Source organism: Chroicocephalus ridibundus, chromosome 5 (genome assembly GCF_963924245.1).
Source record: "Chroicocephalus ridibundus chromosome 5, bChrRid1.1, whole genome shotgun sequence".
Taxonomy (NCBI): domain Eukaryota; kingdom Metazoa; phylum Chordata; class Aves; order Charadriiformes; family Laridae; genus Chroicocephalus; species Chroicocephalus ridibundus.
This window is the reverse complement of record NC_086288.1, coordinates 3,897,897-3,920,214: the sequence shown is the minus strand read 5'-3', so window position 1 is coordinate 3,920,214 and position 22,318 is coordinate 3,897,897. Positions and strand designations below refer to the sequence as shown.

Sequence of the window (22,318 nt, the reverse complement as noted above, 5' to 3'; positions counted from 1 at the left end):
AGTTGTCTGAACGTGCCTGTCTTTTGCATGGAGTTCGGTAGCCCACCAGTTTCCCTCCCACCTAATTTCTTGTCTGGAGTAAGTAACTGCTCATTGACCTATTCAGTTCTGGGGCGGTGCACGTTAGACGTGGCCTCAGATGTTGCAGACAGCCACCATTACGCCATTTGTGGTAGCACTCTGTGATAATGCAACACCACATTTCTATAGTTTGTTTTGTGAAGTGCTGGGGGCCGGGCAGAAATCTTGGCCAGAAGCACACTCAGCAGGGTCTGAAGATGCGTGGCTAAGACATCGTGCCCAGTTCACGCTGCAATGACAGCTCAAGAGCAAAAAAACCTGAAAAGTAGCACCAAGAACGATCAGAGCTGTTAATAGCGCTGCCAGAACCACTCGGTACTGCAGCTGCTGACTTGCAGTGCTGAAGCCCTCAGCTGTGAGATGTCTGGCACATCTCTGCGAGCATCCAGGTGCTCATGAGGACAAGCACTACGTAACACTCTTCTGTCCACGTTGGCCAGTGATAACTTCAAAACAGTGCCCGCTACTCAGAAAGAATGGTAGGAGGGAAACCACGCGCCTTTGGGAGTTGGAACTCACACGCAAGAATTTCAGTCACTTTTGGCTGGCTTTCGTGCCATGCCTCATAGCATGTTGTAGGAAAAATCCTTCATAATAGAGAAGTCCCAAAACAAAGCTGTATCGGGATATCCGTGCAGTCGAGAAGCTTTAATATGGGAGAAAATCCCTTTGTGTAGAATATTGAGAGGGCAGTGGGATTTCAGATGGACTCTCTGTTCCATGGATTAACAACCTCACGCGGAGTAAGCCCTCGTGTCAGCACGTCCTCTGTCCTAATGGAAGTCTACCTCATGGGGCCTGGGACCTTGCTCTGCTTTTTAGTTTAGAAGTTTAGAAATTTGGGGTGTTCCTTCACAGCGTGTCATACGAACAAAAGGGAGAAAAAAGAGGAGAAAGCAGTAAATAACAATATTCCTGCATCAAGAGCTGTAAATTCTGCTGATGTTTGGAAAAAGGAACATTCAGATTACTTCAGCTTTTTTCCTCTAAGTTTCTGTCTTGAGCGAGTCATAGAAAGAAAGGTTTGGACAGACAGCCGCCAGTGGTGGAGTTAGTCTGGTGTATTGAATTGTCAGCCATTGGGTGAGCTAACAATCACGGTGCAATCGTGAAGTAAATTAGTTAGATCAAGAGGGCACTTGTAAAATTTATTAATTTTATTTCCCATTTGTGAAGGCTAGAAGTCCGCTAACGTTGTTCAGGCAGGGAATCGTAACTCCCTCACCCGCAGTAACGGAACAGCCCCGTCTCCGGAGCGAAGGACACAGAGTGTCAGGGAAAAATACAGAGGGGGTTAGAAAATTCAATAAAGAAAAGCGGCCAGGCTGCAAACGCGTTACTTGGCATTCGTTCAAGATTTTAACCCCAAATTGTCTTAAGAAAATATAATTGACCTCATGGACTTGCCACCCATTGTGCCCTACGTTTAAAAGGATGCAGAAATCGGCCGGATCCTCAACCTGCAGGAGCAGTGATAGGTTTGACGAGTGGGTTTGATTTATTATTGTAAAAGGGGCTTGCTGATTATTTTTTTTTTTTTTGGAGAGCAAAAAAAAAAAAAAAAAATTAAAAATCATACTTTATTTAAAATAGGGGGTAAAAACCCCCACAGCAGAGGGAGTTGGCGATTTGCCGGCGGTCGCACGAGTGTGACACTCACCCTCGGTGCCCCGTGTGCCGCCGGGGCTCGCTGCGGGTTGGGGGGGCCCGGCCCCCGCCCCGCTCCGCCCCGCCTCCCCCGGCCCGGCCCGGCCGAGCCTCCCGAGGAGGAGGAGGAGGAGGAGGAGGAGGCGGCGGCGGTGGTGGTGGTGAGCGGCAGCGCCGCCGGTGGCGGGGAGGCGTCGCGGCGGAGCCCCCGCCCGCCCCTCGCCGGTGAGTGCGGGCGCGGCGCCCCTCCTCCGGGAGGGCGAGGCGAGGGGAGGGGAGGCGAGCGGCGCCGGCAGCCCCGGGCGGGCAGCCCCGCCGCACCTCCCCGCGGCTGGGGCGGTGCCGCGCCGCGCCCGCCGCCTGCAGCCGCCTCTCCCCGGAGGAGCCTCCGCAGCCGGCGGACGGGAGCAGCGGGAGCTGCGGGCGGGCGGGCGCTCGCTCGCCGTCCGGCGGGCCCCGGGGCGGCGGCATGTCGGCGGAGCGCGGCTGGAGGTAACGCTCGGGGCGGGCGGCTCCTCCCGGCGGTGTCCCCGGGCCCGGCGGGGCGAAGACTCCCAACTCGGCGGGCGGGCGGTGCGCGGTCGTCTCCCCCCGGCTCTGCCCCGCGCCGTTCCCCGCTGTCCCTCCGCAAAGTTGTGCGCCGCCGGCAAGGCGGTGTCCGACCGCTCCGGAGGCTCCTGCGCCGGCCGGGGGCTGCCCGGCGCTGGGGCTGGGGGCGGCAGCGCTGCCCGGGCTCAGTCCCCCGGCAAACGGGAGCGTCCTGCGGCGCAGGGGAGCGTTTTCGGGTTTGTTTGGGGGTGTTTCTTTGGGTTTGGTCTTGTTTTGTTTTTCTTCTTTACTAGCTCACTTAGCATCTGCCTGCCTGGTGTGGTACCCACACCAACCCTTCAGCTGGCTGGGATTTTTCCTCCCTCCCTTCTCCTGGACTCTTTCCGTGCGACGCTGTTGCCCTCTAGTGTTTTCCGTCGTTGGTTGATTGTTGTGTTGGGGAGCAAAACTAGTCATCGTAGTGCGGTGATTATTAATAACTTCAGGTGCTCATAGCTACATGGATTCCCAAAATCCCGTGCAGAAACTGGTGTGTATTGCTCCTCGTTTCAACTGTCACATGCAACCTTCGGGAAAGGGCAGAGAACTTCTATGTTATTTAATTCACTACTTGATGTGCTAGGTAATTGCATCAGGTTTTCGTGTGGTGAGCTTTTTTCTCTTTAATAAAATGGCAAATGGGAGAAATGGGGTTTCTCTCACTGTCAGCATCACCACTCGGGTCTCTCAGAAGAATGGTGATGAACTGTGCCGTATTAACTCTTTACGCTTGGCTCGTGCTTGGCAGTTGTGGGAGAAGAGAGAGGGAGAAGTAATGGTTTATGGGCTTTGACAAAAAGAACGTGCAGTACATTTATCTTAAAGACTTGGGCAAATCATTAAGTCTTTAGATAGTGGTGTTTCTGCAAGTGCTGAAAAAGAATAAGGTTTGTCTCAGAAAAATTGTGGGAGATGCGACGTGTTTTAAGACCTCTTGGTAGAAAGTATCGTATGAAGGTAAAGTGGTAATTTGAAGACCAAACCCAACCTGTATACTCTGTTAAAGTCTTCCAAGCTTTCTTTTAGTGTTCCCAACTATTGTATGTTCAATCTTCATAAATATCTCTTAATCATAAATTCTGATGCGTGAATTCCTATGCTGTGAGGTTCTCTAGTAATGCATGAAGCAATACAGCATGGAGCTAAGGATAACATAGGCACAATAGAAGCTGAAAACTGTTTGCCCTAAGGACTTGAAAAAGCATATCTATCTACCAGAATTTTTGTTCTGCCTAAGCCGTTCCTTTTTTTTTTTTTTAACCATACGTGAGAGAATGTAAGACTTCCATAGTCACGCATTACAGGGTTTGTTATATGATACAAAAGGGTCTCGATGGCTTCCCTTGACAGTTCATGTCTCGTATCACCATCTTTTCAAGTTGAAAATGTCTTCGTAATATGCAGTCGTAAGACCTCATTCTCAGGGTGGATTTGCTTCTCTGAGTTATCACTGCTTGAATACTTCAGTCGGGAGAATAATGTTGTAAGTAGGGGTACTCAGTATTTCATGGAGCTTCATGTTTTCATAATTGATTTAAAAAGCTGAGCACTACCGTCCATTCCAGGTTTGGTTGTTTTCAAATGCACTTTGCTGCTTCCTGCCATGTCATTTGTACATCCAAAGATTTCCATTTTAGTGACACTAATGTGACGACTTCAAAATACTTCCTTTAAGGTCATATTTCATAGTAGCTGACCAAAGCAGGCTTTTATTTTCAAAGCAATTAAATAGCATTCCAGTCAGTGGAGATTTAAATGCCCATGTTAACGTGCTGCACAGTATGTCTATTTTCTTGTTCATTCTTCATTTAAAACTCATCCTTCATTTAATATCTCGGGAGTATGTCGCTAGCACTGTGGTAATGGCCAGTTTGGTAAAGAACAGAACCAGAACATAATGATGGGGGTTATTAGAAGAGAAGAACGAGATTTAAAAATAAGCCCAGGTATCTGTAACCAGACAAATGTAATAGAGCTGAATAATACTGATGACTGACCAATCCTGAGCTAGCTCTGTTTTTTGGCAGTTCTTGATGAAAAGGATTCTTATTACCCTTTGACAGTGTTTTTTTTTATGTCTGTGTGTAAGTATGACACAACTTTATTGTTTCTAATCGAGAGTCATAGTACACAGTTGCCCTTGCACAGGCCTGAGATAAGACTAAACCAGACATTTTTTTTACTGGGCTTTGAAAATCGTGGTTTGAAAGCAATTTCTCATTTGCTTGTAGGTATTTTAGCTCAGCCCTTTGTTTTAATCTTGATAGTTTTTAACACAAGCGAATTCAATACAAAGGTTTCCTGTAGTTTTAAGAATCTTATTGATATTCATGATGCAGCTTTATTGGTTTGGGGGTTTTTTCAACTGTATGCAGTTTTATGTGTTTATCTCTATATGGGTACCTGGTTTCCTATTTGAGCATCTGTTCATTACTGTATGATGATGTGAACCTGAAAATTATATAGTTTGAGGGATTTTTTTTTTAATTTTTTTTTTTAATTCCAGAAAATAGACATACAAATTATGAAATTGAATGGTCAGAACCACATTTCTTTTCAACTACTGACTCTAGAAAATAGTACGTTTCTGCTGCACGGAAAAGCCAGGCGTACAAAGCCCATGGAAAGGAGCTGTGTGCACCGCAAAAGTTTTAGTGCAAAAAAGGTAGCAAGGAGGGCACAGCGTTTGTGGGGTTTCTATGACCCTCACAGAGCAGAGACTGCCAGCGGCTGCCCGTGAGTCTGAGCCCAGGGACTGGGTTCCAGGCCGACTTCAGGGACTTCGGGGGAAGCTGCTTTGGTATTTGTTATATATATTTTACTGCTAGAAAACACAAAAATGAAAACTTAACGATTTCATGTTCTTTATGTTCACTTACTGCATCGCATTAGTAGGCTGAGTCCCCAGCCAGTGTTGTCTCACATAAGTATTGCCATCAGGGTTATTGTGCTGAAATGATTTATAGAAGCCAAGAATTTGTTCATTTATGCTTAGCAATGAAACAACAAACTAAAGAAAACTGCAAATGGTAGGAACTCACCAGACTCATTTTGGTGCAGTTCAGCTCTTCTGAGTCCGTCATGGTATTTGTTCTCTCCTCAGGACTACTTTGTTAGTGAATTAAAATAAATAAATAAATAAAACAAACCCCAAACAAACCTGCAGTTGAACATCTCTCTTCTAATGCATCTGTTTCGTGCTAGCTGTCTGAAGATGCCTGTCATTGTGACTACCCAGCAGTATTCCTCAGAATTGAAAATCTTCCAAGTAATGAGGTGATACTTGTTTTTCGTACCCACAAGACTTCCATGTGAACTAGTCCTGGGCTGCAGAAATCACTTCTACAGTAGATGAGAATGATATTGAGCCTTGGCTGTATGCAGAATGAAATGCAGAACTTATACCCATGACTCAGCTTCCTCTTAGTAAGATCTTCTCCTCCATAGTGAGTCCACAAGTTGAGAAGAAAAGTCTAAATATCACACTTAATTGCATTCAGGAGGTATTTTATTACCTCATACTTGGAACAACACAGGTAAAAGGTTCTGGCCTGAATTCCCAGATGCTGGCATGAAAATGCAAAATTCTGTAGGAGATCAGATGCAGATTCTTTTAAAATAATAAGGTTCTTGATAAAAAACAACGAGGCAACTTTTATTTCCTCAGGTGGTGAAAAAGTACCATATAAATTATTATATAGATAAAACTTAATTCAGCATCACCTTTGTTGAAAATGGGATTCGTATAATGTCCGACACCTGCTTTCAAGTGCTCTGAGCACAGGTGAGACCACATCCTCCTCTCGGTGAACTCCACCTGACTCCACTGAAGTCAATGAGCCAAGGCGGCTATGTTATCTATGGGTCTTTTTCCTGATTTTTCACTGAAACAATACTAACAAGCTTGAAGTCTTGTGAAGAGTTTTTAGGCGCTTTGATGACTTTTTTTTTTTCTTTAAGGCTTTTTCTTATACCTGGTTTTCTTTTTTCTTTTTTTATCGTAGTTCAAGCTATCATGTCGTCTTTATTCCTTTGTAAAATATTGTATTCTTTTGTCATGAAAGTAAGACTCCGTAAGTACTGTCCTGTTCTGAAATGCTGCTTCTAAGGGCGTACTCACTGTTGATACGTTCTTAATTATGGCCTTTGGTTTTACTGTTGGAAGTGAGAGCGGACAAGGACCATTTTCCCCGAAGCCATGTCTCAAGTTGTGATAAAGGTCACTGTAGTGGTCTCGATAGGTCCCACGGTGTGGTGTGGGTGATGCGCTCCAAAGGTCTCTATACCACTGTCAAGTTTGGAAGTTTGGTGCATGATGAATCATTTTAGCCATGGTGCTGTAAGATACCAGTAGGGTATCTAGCGAGTGCTCTTGCTCAGAGGAGAATGCTGCTGTTCTTTAGGAAAGCAACTGTACCTTGTCAAGGCCTTGGAACTATTTTGATATTATTAAATGTGTGTTCTCTTTGTGTTTGGTTGTTTTGGTTTGTTTTTTTTATTTTCTGTGTTGTTTTGAACTCTTGCCATAGAAAACAGTTCTTAAATAAGTGAAAATTACGTAAGCGTCGAGCTGATTCAAGGGAGCCTGCTTTTAAAACTTGTGCCTTATTCTATTCCGTTCCCCTTCTTCCCTGTCATCAGTGGTGAGGATGCGAGTCTGTCTGTGTCGTGCTGGGTCTCAGAGAATTCCTCATTCCTCAGAGTCAAACCTCACATCTGTCTTGGCGTTTCCATCCACTCCTCCTTACAGCAGCGCTCTGGAGCCCCAGGAGGTACCTGCAATTAGCAGCTAAGGATAAAATGACAGAGGGTTTCTTGATGAAAACAGAGGTTTCTGGGCTGGCTCCAGTTTTTCTGCTCCGTGGAGTGGCATTAGGAACTGTGTCCTTGCTGCAGATGTTTCAAGTGCTCCTGCTGCTTACTTTAGCAGCTCTTGGGTTGCAACCCTTCCATAATACCTCATTCAAACAACTTTGTCCAATCAGCATTTTCTTGCCATGAGCTTAGATCACTGTAAGTTTCTCCTGCTCCAGGCAGGATTCTCAGGTTGGGGTGACTGCCTGCTCAGGAGCATAGGCTGGCAGAGAGTTCTCAATCATGCTGCTGGGAGCTGCCTCTCCATAGGACTTTGGTGGTTTCCACCTTAAGAATAGGGGTATTAACAGGGCCATGCTAGAGGAGCCAAGGGCTAAAAGGAGCAGACAAGCATTGTGCTTGTTGGTTGTGTGGTCCTTGACTTTGTGTCATTCAAAGAGGTGATTTGTTGTACTTTTGTCAGCAAGAGTTCCGCTTTGCAGGCTCGCGTCTCTTCTCCGTGTAAACAAGGTCTGAGCTCTATGTGGGGTAAGCCAGCCGGGTCTGTGGTTATTGAAGATAAGTAGGCGTATGTACAGAATGCAGTATTAATTTTAGCCACTAAAATTATGAGCTTGGCGTTCAGGCATCTGAATTGGGAATGCAAAATGAAGAGAATCCTTTGTGTGCGTAATGAAGAATCACCTGTGTGGAAACATCTCGCTGGTTTTACTCATTCAGGGTAGAGCTCCTTCTTTGTCACCTGACTTCTTACCATATTAAATATCTCTTTTCTGCTATCTAAACTGATGTTCTTGAAGCTGGTGTGACAAGGATCGGATGCCTCAATACGTAAAAATGTTCTTAGAGTTCTTCTACAGGTACTTTCGGATTGTCGTTCAGTCTTTATGCGTTCTTTAACTTCTGTTCGGATACTTGCCTCTAGAAACGGAGAAGCTGGGATTATGCTGTTTTTGTCTAATGCTGATTAATGAGCCTATATGCCTGGGTGAAAGGCAAGTCTCCTGTCTAAAAGCTACGTGCATCTCTTTGTGCAGCTGCACATAAGGTTCAAGGCTGGGTGGAAGTCCACCCAGAACAGAAAGAGCTAATATACCGGTATCTGTGAGTAGAAAGTGAAGAGAACAGAATATATCCAGAAAGGAGGCTTATCTGGTGAGATGCAGGTTTAAAGGGAATCTTAATTACGAATGAGACAGCTTGCGTATGCCTACTCTTGGTGCTTAATTTTGCTGTTTTGGTAAATAGGATGCCATGTAGTTTCTCTCTTTCCCCTTATCTCATTTTCCTGCTCATTTATTTTTACCTTGTGCTCATCATGGCACTGGGAGGATCAATCTTTGGCATTTTATTAAAGTTGCGGAAGCTATATAGCTGCTGTTAAGTACATCATATTTCTTAACTTTCGAAAACTGGGAGTGAAAGGCCACCTTCTGTACAATGTAGGAGGTAATGTACAATGTAGGGTGTCTCTAAGTGGCACAAGTACATGACACATTGTCTGGTTTCCTCTGTTGTTTTGGTTGGTCATTGTTCTTTGTTTGGGTTTGGGGGTTTTTTTACAACTCATTTTTTCCCATTTATTTATACATAATTAATCTTTTCTATACTTCAGTATCTTTTGGATCGGAAGCTGACTGTATTTCTTCTATTATCGTCTGCTTCCAGATTCAGTACTGAAGGTTGTCAGCCATTCTGGGAATCAAAATTTCTAACGGAAACCCAGTAAATCTTGTAAAGTACAAAACATGGGATAGAGCTTGAGTAGATATCACTTGTTAGGGTCATAGAATGGTTAGGGTTGGAAAGGACCTTAAAGATCACCTAGTTCCAACCCCCCTGCCATGGGCAGGGACACCTCCCACCAGCCCAGGCTGCTCCCAGCCCCGTCCAACCTGGCCTTGAACCCCTCCAGGGATGGGGCAGCCACAGCTTCTCTGGGCAACCTGGGGGCCAGGGGCTCACCACCCTCACAGCAAGGAATTTCTTCCTAATATCTCATCTAAATCTCCCCTCTTTCAGTTTAAAACTGTTGCCCCTCGTTCTATCGCTCCCCTCCCTGATCAAGAGTCCCTCCCCAGCTTTCCTGTAGGCCCCCTTTTAGGTACTGGAAGGCTGCTCTAAGGTCTCCCTGGAGCTGAGCAACCCCAACTCTCTCAGCCTGTCCTCACAGCAGAGGTGCTCCAGCCCTCGGGTCATCTTCGTGGCCTCCTCCAGATGCGCTCCAACACATCCGTGTCCTTCATCCGTGTCCATCCACGCAGCACTCCATGTGGGGTCTCACGAGAGTGGAATGGAGGGGCAGAATCCCCACCCTCATCCTGCTGGCCACGCTTCTTTTGGTGCAGCCCAGGATAAGGTTGGCTTCCTGGGCTGCGAGCGCATGTTGCCGGCTCATGTTGAGCTTCTCATCAACCAGTGCCTCCAAGTCCTCCTTCTCAGGGCTGCTCTCAATCCATTCTCCGCCCAGCCTGTATTCATTATCATGATCTTTCAAGAAAAATTTAATTCTTTCTGTCAGTCTGTACTGAAAAGTTCATATACGATATTGGTTATACTTCTGGGCCTTCTTGGCAGTCACATTTTAAGCCCTACTCAACTTTTTTTGAAAAATGAACATGGATCCTAGCCCCATTAACAAATGGGGATGGATTTGTACTGCATTGTGAAGTTAGAGGAACGTGTTCTAGATCTTATACCCATAATAATTTTCAAGTGTTGCTGTCAGCCTTCCTTTATAACTTATGGTACTTAATTATTTTATACTTGTCACATTGTTCAGTTGTTTTACTAGAAACTTTTGACAGCAACTGTACTGTTGGCTTGAAAAATGACTGCTTTCCTTAGGTACAAGTTGAAGCATAAGTATATCCTTAGGTTATCTGCCTCTTATGTTAGTTTTTGATTTATTGTTCTCTTTTCTCAAGTTCAAGAGCTGGAGTATCTTATGCTTTTTTTACTACAAAGACATACAAAGTGCTTCCAACAATTGGCAAGACAGTACACAGTCAAGTAAAACGCTGTTCGTTTACTTCTGATGTTGCAGGAAAAAGTGTCAGTTTGTTTTACAAATACTCCTATAACATGTGTTTTATAGGGTATATCAGTATGTCTGCATACAACAGTTAAAATGGGCATGTTTTGTTAAGAACGTCCTGGTTCTTAAAAAATTAATATCAGACAGACTTCATTTAACCGTGTAAACTGATGTTCCTCCAGCTTCTTGGGGGTGGAAGGAGGAAGGTTATAAATTTTCTGCAATGTTTATGTTGTCAGTGATTGTCAATTTGGAGTTAACTTTTACCTTTGGGTCAAAATTTTTGAGACAGTAAGTTCTTTGGCACTGTATCTTGCTTTTCAGTGCCTGCTGTGTGTACATCCTCTGGGGTAAGGAGCCCCTGAGATTTAGAGACATTCAAATGCACGTGGCAACTAGTGGGAGCAGGAAGAAGCAGCGCTACTAATGCAAAATTTCAAGAAGAAACTATCAGAGTTTTGAGCAGTTTGTTTCCAAACCTCTGCTTGGCAGCGATTTCTTTGCTTGTTATTTTAAGTCAGTTGAAGTGTGATGATATGTCACAATTAAAATGTGATTAAACTTTCTCAATTGCCTCAATTAAATCTCTGATTTTCTTTTCTTCTAGACTATACCTTCTGTAGAGCTTTGTGGAAGATAGATGCGTGTGCTGCAATGGTGACATAAATATTTCAGAGGACTGGAACAAGTTGTTGAGAATCTGTGTTTCTTTTTAATGCTGCTGTTGAGAACAATCTAAGGCAAGTAAACAACATGAGTTTTATCATGAAACTTCACAGACACTTTCAAAGAACAGTTATTTTGCTGGCCACTTTTTGTATGGTGAGCATAGTTATTTCTGCGTACTACTTGTATAATGGCTACAAACAGGAAAATGAACTTTCTGAAATCTCTTCAGAAGTGGAATGTGGTGATCTTCAACTGTTGCCGTACAAGCTGATGGAGATGAAGACCATGAAGCCTATTGATCCCCTGAGGACAGATCTTGTAGTGCTGGTGTTTGTGGAAAGTCAGTACTCAACATTAGGACAAGATATAATAACCATTTTAGAATCTAGCAGATTTCAGTTTCACATTGAGATTGCGCCTGGGAAAGGTGACCTCCCAGTGCTTATAGACAAAAATAAAGGCAAATACGCTCTCATAGTATATGAAAATATTCTAAAGTATGTGAACATGGACTCTTGGAACAGAGGCCTTCTAGATAAGTACTGTATAGAATATGGTGTAGGTGTTATTGGATTTCACAAAGGCAATGAGAACAGCTTGCAGAGCTTTCAGTTGAAGGGCTTTCCTTTCCATGTCCACAGCAATCTGGGTATTAAGGACTGTTGCATTAACCCTCATTCCCCACTGCTTCATGTGACTAAATCTTCTAAGCTTGAGAAAGGTCCCTTGCTTGGAAATGACTGGGCAGTTTTCCAGATTAATCATACAGCTTATCAACCGGTGATATTTGCAAAAGTAAAGACACCAGAAAACCTTTCACCACCTGCTGCTAAAAGTGCTCTCCATGCCACAGTAATTCATGACCTGGGGCTCCACGATGGGATTCAACGAGTCCTTTTCGGCAATAACTTGAATTTTTGGCTGCACAAGCTGATTTTCATAGATGCCATCTCTTTCCTGTCTGGAAAGAAGCTCAGACTGTCCTTGGATAGGTACATTCTGGTTGACATAGATGACATCTTCGTTGGGAAGGAGGGAACAAGAATGAACACCAACGATGTACAGGTAAAGTATGTGCATAAACTCATGGTCATTACAGCAAAGTGCCGTTTTTTTTTAATCTTAAAGTGAACAGTTATTAATAGTTGGATTAATGAAGGATGCAGATCAGTGAGTAGCAACGAAAGTCGTTTGGGCTTTGAGAGAGAAGCCAGTCTGTCTGGATTTGAGTAGTCCCTGATTCCAGGTTCCCTCAACCTCCAAGCGGGAGGAGAGCCCGTGCAGTGTCGCTTTTACCTGTACTAGAAAACAGTGTAAGATAAGACGACTCACTGGTTCCTGTCACTTGGTGACTTGGTGTCACAAGTCCCCGCTGAGCTAAGTTCCATCACTGGGTTGGTGGACACCTCTGAATTCTGTTCCCCTTACTATACATGTAAGATAGTCTCCCAAAAGGAAATTAAATACAAGTAATTGCTAAGCCACTGATAAAGAAAAGGGGGTAGGAGTGGAAGTGTTTTCACACACGCCTCACCCCACCCAACACCCCCAATTCTAAGCATGATTTGCAGAGTGTTTAACTCTCTAGTCTGATGAGAGCTTCTGTCGAAGCACGTGCTTCAGTGGCATCTGAAAACAGCACAGGACTTCAGGCCTGGACCCAAGAGCTATTCATAGGTAATGTGCATGTTGCTCGTCTTATAAGCAGGAGGTAAATGTGCTGAGCAAAAGTAAATGTCAACATAAATTCTGAAGAATAAACTGGATTGTTAGCTGCTTGAAATAGGTTTCCTACGTCAGGAGCTGGTTGCAACATTTCACCTTTCTTGTCTCTGTTTTAGGGCTCTTGCTTGCAAGCAAGGTTTGTGTTCATATTGGTCTTAAAAGCTTGTTCTGTCACTAAATGACTTGACAATTTCCATTTTAACATTTTAAGTTGTACATTCCCGAAGGTCACTTTTCACTCTCTGTGGCGCTGTTCAAGTGAGGCGGTAGTTCAGGGTCAGTAGGAGTAACATCTTAACATCATTTCTTGCTGCGTACCTCGCTTTCTTTTTGTGAAGGGTGTTGTTACAAAGTGGGTAGTTAGAGATCACCTTGCAGAACTGGTACTTGGTCTAGAAGCTAAAAATGTGTTAAGATGCTGATTGTTGCCTGGTTTGTGCTAAAAATAAGGGATAATGTTTTGTTAGAACTTTCATAATGGAAAGAGGAACTGGGAAAAGGAAAGGCGATGACAGCGCGGCATGCAGCTGATGGCCGCTTTTGTTTCATTTTCAACTAGGTTTTTGTTTTTCCCTTGTTAATACATTTGTCAAGCTGCAATAACCCTGTATATACTGTGTCCTTAAACAAAAGGATTGAACTTGTAGTTGCGCTTCAATTTGCTTTAAAATTGCAGCATATAGTCTTTTCCAAAACATTCTCTGCGCATGCAATGATAAATAAGTTATACCTCCTAGATAACTGGGTGTTTTTCTTATGCAAACACATTGCACGGGAGAGAGATGGAATAAAGGTGAAACTCAGTAAATGGAGTTTCTGTGTGGAACACGGTGGCAGCATTTGAGTTAGGTGGGTGGGCATGCTTTGAGAATCTCCTCAGTGCAAACGCACATTGCAGGAAAGAAATGAGGTCTGACCCCACATCACTGGCAAAACTCTTGTTCTGCAAAAGCAGCGGTTTCTGGTAACAAAATGTGTAAAATCAAGCCTGAATGAATCTCTCGCTGTGTGGTGCAGTAGCAGTTCGAAGCGGTATGTTTTGTGGTGTTCCTCTTTGTGAGTGGCACCTTAGGGTTGTCATTTTAGGATAAGTTAGGGTGATTAATTGCCAGAATTACTTACCAGAAAGAGGAGGCTATTGAGACAAATCTGATTAAAGCAGATACAAAAGGATAAGCTGTATTGTTTTGGGAGCATAATTTGCAGTATGTCAGAATGTTATCTTCCCAAAATAAAACTGTCAAATTAAATGGAAATAATATCATAGTGGAAATAACTTTTAAGTAGGACGATTTCATTTAGACAGAACCATGTTCTGAAACAGTGGAATCTGAAAAAGTGTTCCCTTCTGATTCTTCATCTTAAAGTTAAAATGTTGTATTAAGCATGTTGTTAGGGCTGTCAGATGCAATGCATCTTCATTACTATTAATATCAAAGGAGTTATCCTCTGTGGCACAATGACACGTGGAAGGAATGAAATAAAATCAATTTGTGGTAGTTGAAGATCCGTTATTGTAAAGTAAATTTGCAGATAATTGACATCCTATTAAACAGGAGTGTTTTACTGAGTTCTGCTGCATTGGCTGTGACAGAGAATTGTGCACTGCAAGTGTGAAAACAGGTTGCTAAATATAGACTTTGTATAATTTCAGTGCTCAAGATTAACTCTTTTCTACTAAGCTTAGATTTTTAAATACTAGCAATATAGAATTGGGTATAATGCTTTTTTGTGTTTTAATATTGTTTGACATGTCTCCTGTTTAATATTTTCTGGATATACTCATATTTGGTAGGACTGTGAGCTTGCCAAGAGTAAGGGGAATGTTGCTACATGTGCTCTGTTCATGCAAAGTAACCGAAACACTTCACAAAGCTTCCAACATCCGGAGAACCTCTAGGATTGGGTCTGCTCATCCCCCTGGATGGGACAGAGTTTGGAAACTGGAGAGGTAATGCTGAACTGATAGCAAAAATAATCACTCATTAGCGATTCGTTACCTAACTCAAGAAGGCAGCATTTATCTTGGGTCTTCTGACAGAAAGGCTTCTCTCTGTTGAGTGTCTAGAGAGCCTAGATTGGCTTGGGAAGGACTGATTCATTAAGCCCCTGAAGTTCAGGCACGAGTTACGTGAGCAAATTGAAAGCTGTGTCTGTAGTGTTCGTTTTTTGTGAGAGTTAAACTAGAGGGCCATCATAACAAAAGATATCCTAGAGGACTGCAGAAGTGAGAAGGGTAGTTGTTACATTGCAATTCTCATAATTGCGGAGTGGCTGCGTTTGGAAGGCACCTCTGGAGGTCATCTGGTCCAACCTCCCTGCTCAAAAACAGGGCCCCGTCCAGGCACCTTTTGACTGTTTCCAAGGCGGGAGATCCCGATTGCGTGGAAGATAAGGTTTTCAAGGGAGTTTCTTCTTCATAGACCTAAAGGAGACTTGCCAAGTGGCCAGAATAGTTAATATTTGGATGTTAGGCTAAACTGCCCTCTTCTTTAAGGTTTGTGAATTGGAGTTCAGCACTTAAAAAATGGCTCTCATAAGGTTAAGTGGTAATTTTTTATCAGTGTTACATATTGACCTCAGAAGAGGTCAAGTCAAAAGCAGACCCTCTAAATGCACCTCTCCTGCACCTCTAAAGATGAGGCAAAGTGGTGGTACTTCAGCTTGAGCATCTGCAGTGTCAGGGACACAAGTGTAAAGAGCCCTTCTGAAAATCTTTTGACACAGCTTATGAACCTAAATCCTGTAAAACTAATAAACGGTTTGTTTTATTAAACAGCAGATGAAGTTTATTCTAGTTTCACCACAACTTCTTCAATTAAAAAATATCCGAACAACTTGAAACTCTACGTAAGATTTTCAGGCTACCTGATTGTTATAGATTTGCCTGTCACTGTATAAAATCTGGACCGATAGAACATAGTTCTTCAACATAACATACTGAGTAGCTGTCACTGTGCATCAACAATAACCATCCATCTTCGTATTTATTTATTTTATCTTCCTCTGGTAGAATAGAAGTAATGGAAGAGAACATTTTCATAGTCTAATTGCCTCCCGCTTTGAAAATAAGCTTGGTAATGTCATCTCAACGTTCATTTTACAGTAACTTTTTTTTTTTCTCTCTCCTAATGTCTGTCAGGCAGGAGGGACCATTATGCTGTGACAAAGTTATATTTTATTTTCCTTCTGTCTTTTAGAAGACTAAGAGCCTGCGCACTACAAATAATTCATTTAAGTGGACATACAGAGAAAATCTATCTAGATATCCACAGAGTACGTTTATCTTAATAGACCACGATTGTCCTGGCTGGCCGTCTACTAATTTAGTACCTTTTTTTGTTACAGTTACTCTTTGTGAAATTTTTATGACTATAAAGCATTGAGATTTTTCAAAGGGAAAAGCAGGTGATAATAGGGGGAAAACTAAATATGATTTTTTTTTTTCCCCTGTTGACAGTTTATGCAGTGCTGATGGTCTAGGCAGTAAGTTGGTCTACCTTTTCCTCCATTTCCCAATACATGCACTTTCTGTATTTCCTTAGGAGTTGATCACATTTTCAAAATGAAAAAATTAGAACACTGTGAAAATATTTTTTCCCAAATAATTAGCTGCGTGATCTCCTCTTGGCTGTCCTATCCTTCATGTGCTTTTCAAAAGACATTTTGAATTGAAGTCAAGATGGGGATCTCTTCACTTTCTTCATTTAAGCCTAATCTTTTCCTATGCTTGTAATTATTCTTTTATAATTGCCAAGAAAAAAGCTTCCTGTTAGCCATATCCATTACTGGGAAGGGGGACGAGGTATCTCTTTTTCCCTCATTCTCTTTTGTGAGCGCTTCTGTTAGTATGTGCACATCTGTTAGTGTCTGTGCACTGAAATGGGCAGTACACGCCTGCATCCGCCGGCTTTTGCCATTAGAGTCATTGAGGAACTGGAAAAGAAGAGCTGTCGTCTCTGTGTATCATGTGTGCCAAACGGCGTTCTGATGATGGAGAGGATTTAGCCAGAAGGAATAAATTCGTAGCATTTTAGTCTCCATCACTTGCAGAGTCTGTCATCTTGCCCGGATTTTGAGGTTTATAATGTAGACATCGAAGCTAGTCCTTTAACTTTCCGTAGCACACAATATAGAAAAACTGCTCATCTTTAGGCAGGCACCGGGTTAATTGCACCTTAAAAGTATGTATTTGTTTCTGTTGTTCATAAAATGCTTCTAGGGTGACTAAGATAAAATATAAATATTTGCATTTGGTCAGATCAGTCGTCTTCCATGTTCCAAAGCCGGTGCTGTCACTTTTTTGTTATTTCCTTAGTGCATTGGTGGCCTAATCTTTCATTTAATATAATAAAATTTTGTTTAATAACAGATTTCTCCCCCAAGAACTAATTGTTTATTCACTATAGTACAAACTCATCCACATTAGTCAGCACAGCTTAAATTACTACAGTTGTTTATAATCTATTAAGTGTCTTTTCACCCTATGTAGCATATGTGGAAAGAAAACAGAACTTCCCATGGTGAAGTGCACCACTTGGGTATAAATTTAAAACACGCAGTGACATATCTTTTTGGTTACTCTTGCATGGAAATGTCCTAAATATTTGCCTTAGAAGAGAGGTGTAGATATTTTTTTTTTTTTGTTCAGGCAGAATGGATAAAAGGTGCCGAAAACCTGAACTGTCAAGGCACAGGGTGGTTTCTGTCACAGGAGGAGGTCAAATTCTGTAAGTTAATTGCGCCTTCATCTATAGGATCACGTAGAAGGTTATCAGTAAAGAAATGATAGATGTGTCATCAAATGTTTCAGTTGCAGGACCACCAGAGATACTCACATCTATTTGGTTGCACTGAGCCCTGAATCTTTCCTTTTGGGGGGACTGAAGAAATCTTTTTAATCACCTCTTTAAATGACATAAGGAATTAACTATTTAGAACTTTTGTTCTGCTAAATCATTTTACATTCCCAATCTGTTAGCCGCAGTACCTTTATGCCATTGTTCTGCGTGCTTGCTGTGCGTGTACATACATTCTTAATTTAACCTGAAGCTCCTAAGGTATTTTATATTGACTTGGCTGAAATAATAAGTAAAAGGTACGTTCTGTCCTTAATAATATTCCTTTTCTTTGACTCTTTTTAACTGTGGCGTGTCTGTAGCTGTCTGATGCCCCGGGAAGACTGATTTAACTTTTTGAGCGTATTGTTTCAGGTACAGTAGTGTGGAATATTATGCAGTGTGAGGCAGCAGAGAATTAGATCTCATAACTAAAATATAACTTTAAAACAAGTTATAAACATTGTTTTATGTTTATAACTTTTGTTTTATGTGTTCTGTGGGCTGCTACTAGCACATAGAAGCTTTACCGGCCAGTGATGCTAACGTTTAACTTCTAAAAGCAATTTGGTTTATGTACCAACTTCTGTGAATTTTAGTCTAGCAAGACCGATACAACTCTGCTCAATACAGCCCAGCTTTTGCGGGAGCTCATGGCTTGGCTTGGTTGGTTTGTCAGTGGTGTGTTGGAGTTGGTGTTTTTCTGAAAAATGAGGTTTTTGAAAAATAAAGCAGTTGGATGTGGTAGTCCTCAGCTCCATTGAACCTAGGAGAGTCATCAGGTTCTAGACATGGAATTTTGCAGCTCAGTACTGATGTGCTGCAGCTTTTGAGATTGTTAGCAAAGCAGTTTAAGTTTTATTCTTAAAGGGGTAATATTCTACATATCTATTTTCCTACTTGTTTATGCACCTGGGCCTAAAAGATGCCGAGTATTTTCTATTTCAAAGGAATCCCGTGGAAGTTCTGCACGTTCACAAGCGTGCACAGTCTGCACTGCAGAAGTGTCTTGCGTGGGAGAGTTGTGCCAGGAGAGCGGTACTGCCCCACGCTCCCTCATGTGGATTTATCGACTGCTGAACAACTCAACTGCCGGGTGCCCCGTCCTCTGGAGCATTAAGACAAAAGATATCTCAGAAGGATAAGGCAGACCACTAATCATAAAGTTGTTTATAGCTTTTTTTTTTTCCTCTTCTGCTTAGTTTTACAATGCTGGAGTAACCAAATCTGGATTGTTGGGGGTTTTTTGGTTTGGTTTTCTTTTTTTTTCTTTTTTATTTTTTTCTTTTTTTTTTTTTTTAATTTAAAAGCGGTGTCACTCTACACTCTTATGCAAACCTAAACCTTGAAACAGTAATTTTTCAAGGATTGTGCCATCTCCTGGTATGAATTCAGTGGCAGGTAATTAAGAGAAGAGAAACCCATCTCAGCTGCAGCTTTTTGTTGTCCAAGAGGCTGCAGAAACTGTTTCTCAGCGTGGTGAATCCCATGAGATCTTTGAGGGCGATGAGAATGATCTGCTTCAAGCTCTTGTACCCCAGCACTGGATTTGACTATTGGTTACGCGCTCCCCAGTCTGTTTTCATGATAGAACCAAAGTAATTCATGGCTTCCATGAATCCACTGTTGATTTCAGACGTAAGTAGATGGGCATCATGGATACAGTCATCTACATCTTTCCAGAAAATTAAAGTTGTGGGCTTTTTTGTTTTTTAGTTACGCGTATTTGTGTGTAGTGGTGAATACTTTGCTGTCTTTAGGCTGAAGGAACTCCCTTACCAATGGTGTCTGCCTTTTGTGTTCTGATTCCTGTTCTTAATGGAATTGTGTGAGGTATTTTATTTCAGTATTAAGCAATTATGCTCACCTGAGATGAAGCAGGCTGTTTCTGCTCTTTCCCTTGACTTAGTTTATTGTGCAGAGACATCCTTATGCTTGAGCCATAAGTCTTCCCTTCCAAAGAAATCCACACAAACACTTACGTCCACCCAGCGTGCCAGCCTTCAGCAATCGTTTTTGGTTCAGAGCCAGGTAGTTAGCAAGTTCTGTCTTCCTCTCTCTTCTCAGAAACTTATCCCTTAAGAAAGTACATTAATATTTTCACGGATGAGTTGGAAATTCGTGAGATTCTGCACGCTTTGACTACCGTCAACATAACCTAAGCTCAGCTCTGGGTTGATCCATCTGGCCGTGAAAGCAAAATCTGCCATTCCAAAATTTATGAAGTAAGTGAAATGCGTGTCAAGACATATTGAAGCCTTAGTGTGCATTGTAAGATGTTCACATCTACTGGATAATTTGTCTCCACTTAAAAAACCTTTTTCAGAGCTTCAAGGTCAGTATTTTAAAAGCTGCCTGTTGTTGTTCAGAGAGCAAAAGAAAGAAGTTGACAGAAGGCACTTGCTGGGCATAGATGTTGCAGAGTTAATGCACTAGACCTGGGAAAAGGTTCTAGCTCTGTCTGCGGCACTCTGTCTCTCCTGGAGGCAGAATTAGGAACGGTTATGTGCTGAAACCGCTTTCCGGCCTCCTGGCAGTGTATCCCTCAGCTATCCCGTTAGTCCATCTCTTTCTTTAGATTGTGAGCTCTCTTGGTCAGAGGCTCCTTTTGTTCTGTGCTTTTTGTTGCAAAAGCACTTTGATAATACAAATAATAATAATAATGCCGCTACAGCTTGCCACGGAGCTGTACGGATTCATTATCGCACTAGTGGCTGCTGCAAGACTTATTCTGGGCTTTTTCAGATGACAAGTTTGCCATCCAGTTCCTGCTGCTAATGGAACTGAATAAAATTTTCACAACTGACAAATAAAAACATATGCAGACAGATCTCGAAATTGTAGAAATTAACTGTAAAACATGATACCAAAATTGCACCTACCTCCTTCCCCATCTTCAGTCATGTCAAGGAGGAAGAGTCTGGCAAAAGGAGACAGATGAGGGTAGAAGTGGGACTATTTAATTAGTTTATTTTACAATACGGCTGCATGGAAAGCGTGCTTTCTTCTTACCTATTCATTCTGTAAGAAGGCAGTGCAGCTACGTGACTGATTCTTGGTAATTATGTTTACAAAACAAAGTAAAAGAGAAGCAGTTGGTTGCCAGTGTATGTCTAATCCCACATGGAATAACAATGCCCTATCTGCTTCCAATTCCAGTTTCTTTTTCTGTGTAAACTTCAACACTTGCACAAGGTAGAAGTGTTACTCTCTATTTAAAAATTAAGTCCGACAGAGCATAAAAACCTTACAACCAATTTTTAAAAATATTTACTGTTCAGGAGATTCCTTCTGATACTTTTTGGTCCTGGCGATGAGTTAGTATTTCTCCTCAAAATATCTGGGATAAATAATAAATTAAATACCATTTTACGTTGTAAAAGTTATACTACAATACATTTGAAAATACAAATAGTGGAGAGGACAACTGGGAAGTCGGTGACTGTGCAGAGTAAGGCTCTGCAGATTCATTCCGACCCAAGTCAGTCGATTCATGCGACGAAGGCCCAGCAGCGCTGTACAGAGGAAAGGGATTAGGGCTGGGAACACCGCTTGCGTTTTTGTGGAGCCAATAAGCCCCACGGCTCTACACCAAGCTCCCGTTCACTTGCCCTTTCAGGGTTAGCGCTCCTGGGAATAACCCAAGTGTCTCTGCTCCCATTTTAAAGCAAACTCGGACTAAAGGTAACTCAGAGCTGTCTTTGATAGAACTCTAATGGAACTGGCAAGGAGGCTGAAAAATAATTTTGCGTGTATGTAGAAGGTGGTTGTTTTATGCTACAAAACATTTCTCTTATCCCCTATCCTTTCTCAATGCCTTTGTTAAAGATAATAGAAATGTTGAAAATGGTAGTACTGAAAACAAGATGAATACTAAAATATACCCGAGTTTTTAAAGTAAGTTGGTTTGAAATTTAAGCTGACTATGAAAAATACCATTTTACATCAGGAAAGTACTTCATCTTACTGACTGAGGAGGTTTTTAGAATATTGTGCTCAGTTCTGCACCACTTAATCAGGAATATTTAGAGAGTGCTTAGAGACACCAGGATAGCCAGGAAATTTCTGAGCAAAAGAGAAAATTAAAAAATACAGGCTATGGAATTTGGTAAGTAATGATGACCAAAGCAGAAAGCAATGGGCTGCAGATGTCTGCAGCGTATAAACAGTGAGGATGGATAAAATATTTAACGTAAGGTACAGAGATATTTAAGTGTAGGCTGAATAGCCAATAAAAGTGGCAGAATAGAGGCCAACATCCAAAAGGAAATAAAAAAGATTATGTAACTCTTTAAAAATTAGATTTGGCAAAAGGGTATGAAGTGTGCTGTTGGAAGGAATATAATACTGGTAGGGAATTTGTACTAAGATGTGTTCTCAATCTCCTACAGTATAATCAAATGCAGAGCTCAGTTTGGATTCGTGTGTCGGTCTGAGTCCGCAAGTGTAAGATTCGGCCAGCTGGGAGATTGATCTATGTAGGTCTTGTCTTTTAGAAATGCAAACATTCGTGCAAATACGGGAAAGGTGTGTATTAACACTTCTAACAAAATCATCCCCCTGTGTTTCTCTTATTAACGTCCCGTGTTTCACTAAAGTCTTGGGGTTTTTTTTCTGCTGAATTGCGTCCCTTAGACTAGGTACTACGTAGAAGTCAATGAAACTGTCCAAATTTTTATTAACTTGAAGTAAGTTCTTACCCTGTCTTTTCTGTGTTGACTACATATAATCATAAGAAATATGGCTTGAGAAAAGAGGTATACCTGTTATTTTATGCAAGCTTGTCTTGCTTGCTTTCTCTTTTTCTGTCATTTCTTTGATGGCGATGCTGATGTAGCAGGGGAATTACATTCGGCAACTTTAGAACTACTCATAAAGAGAAGGGAAAAAAAAAATATTTGTGATCCTTAGCTGGTGA

The 22,318-nt window shown here is 42.1% G+C and overlaps 1 protein-coding gene across 2 annotated transcripts in view; it reads left to right on the top strand.

The window, feature by feature from the left end:
- Positions 1-22,318, top strand: part of LOC134516347 (bifunctional heparan sulfate N-deacetylase/N-sulfotransferase 3) — a 71,938-nt gene that overhangs the window by 1,678 nt on the left and 47,942 nt on the right. The window contains exons 1-2 of one of the 2 annotated variants that reach the window (XM_063336436.1): positions 2,062-2,220; positions 10,776-11,902. In XM_063336436.1, the coding sequence (XP_063192506.1) occupies positions 10,922-11,902 (981 nt within the window). In that variant the 5' untranslated portion in view covers positions 2,062-2,220; positions 10,776-10,921. Of the gene's footprint in view, positions 1-2,061; positions 2,221-10,775; positions 11,903-22,318 lie in introns of those variants that run through there. The other variant, XM_063336438.1, reaches the window with a different exon arrangement.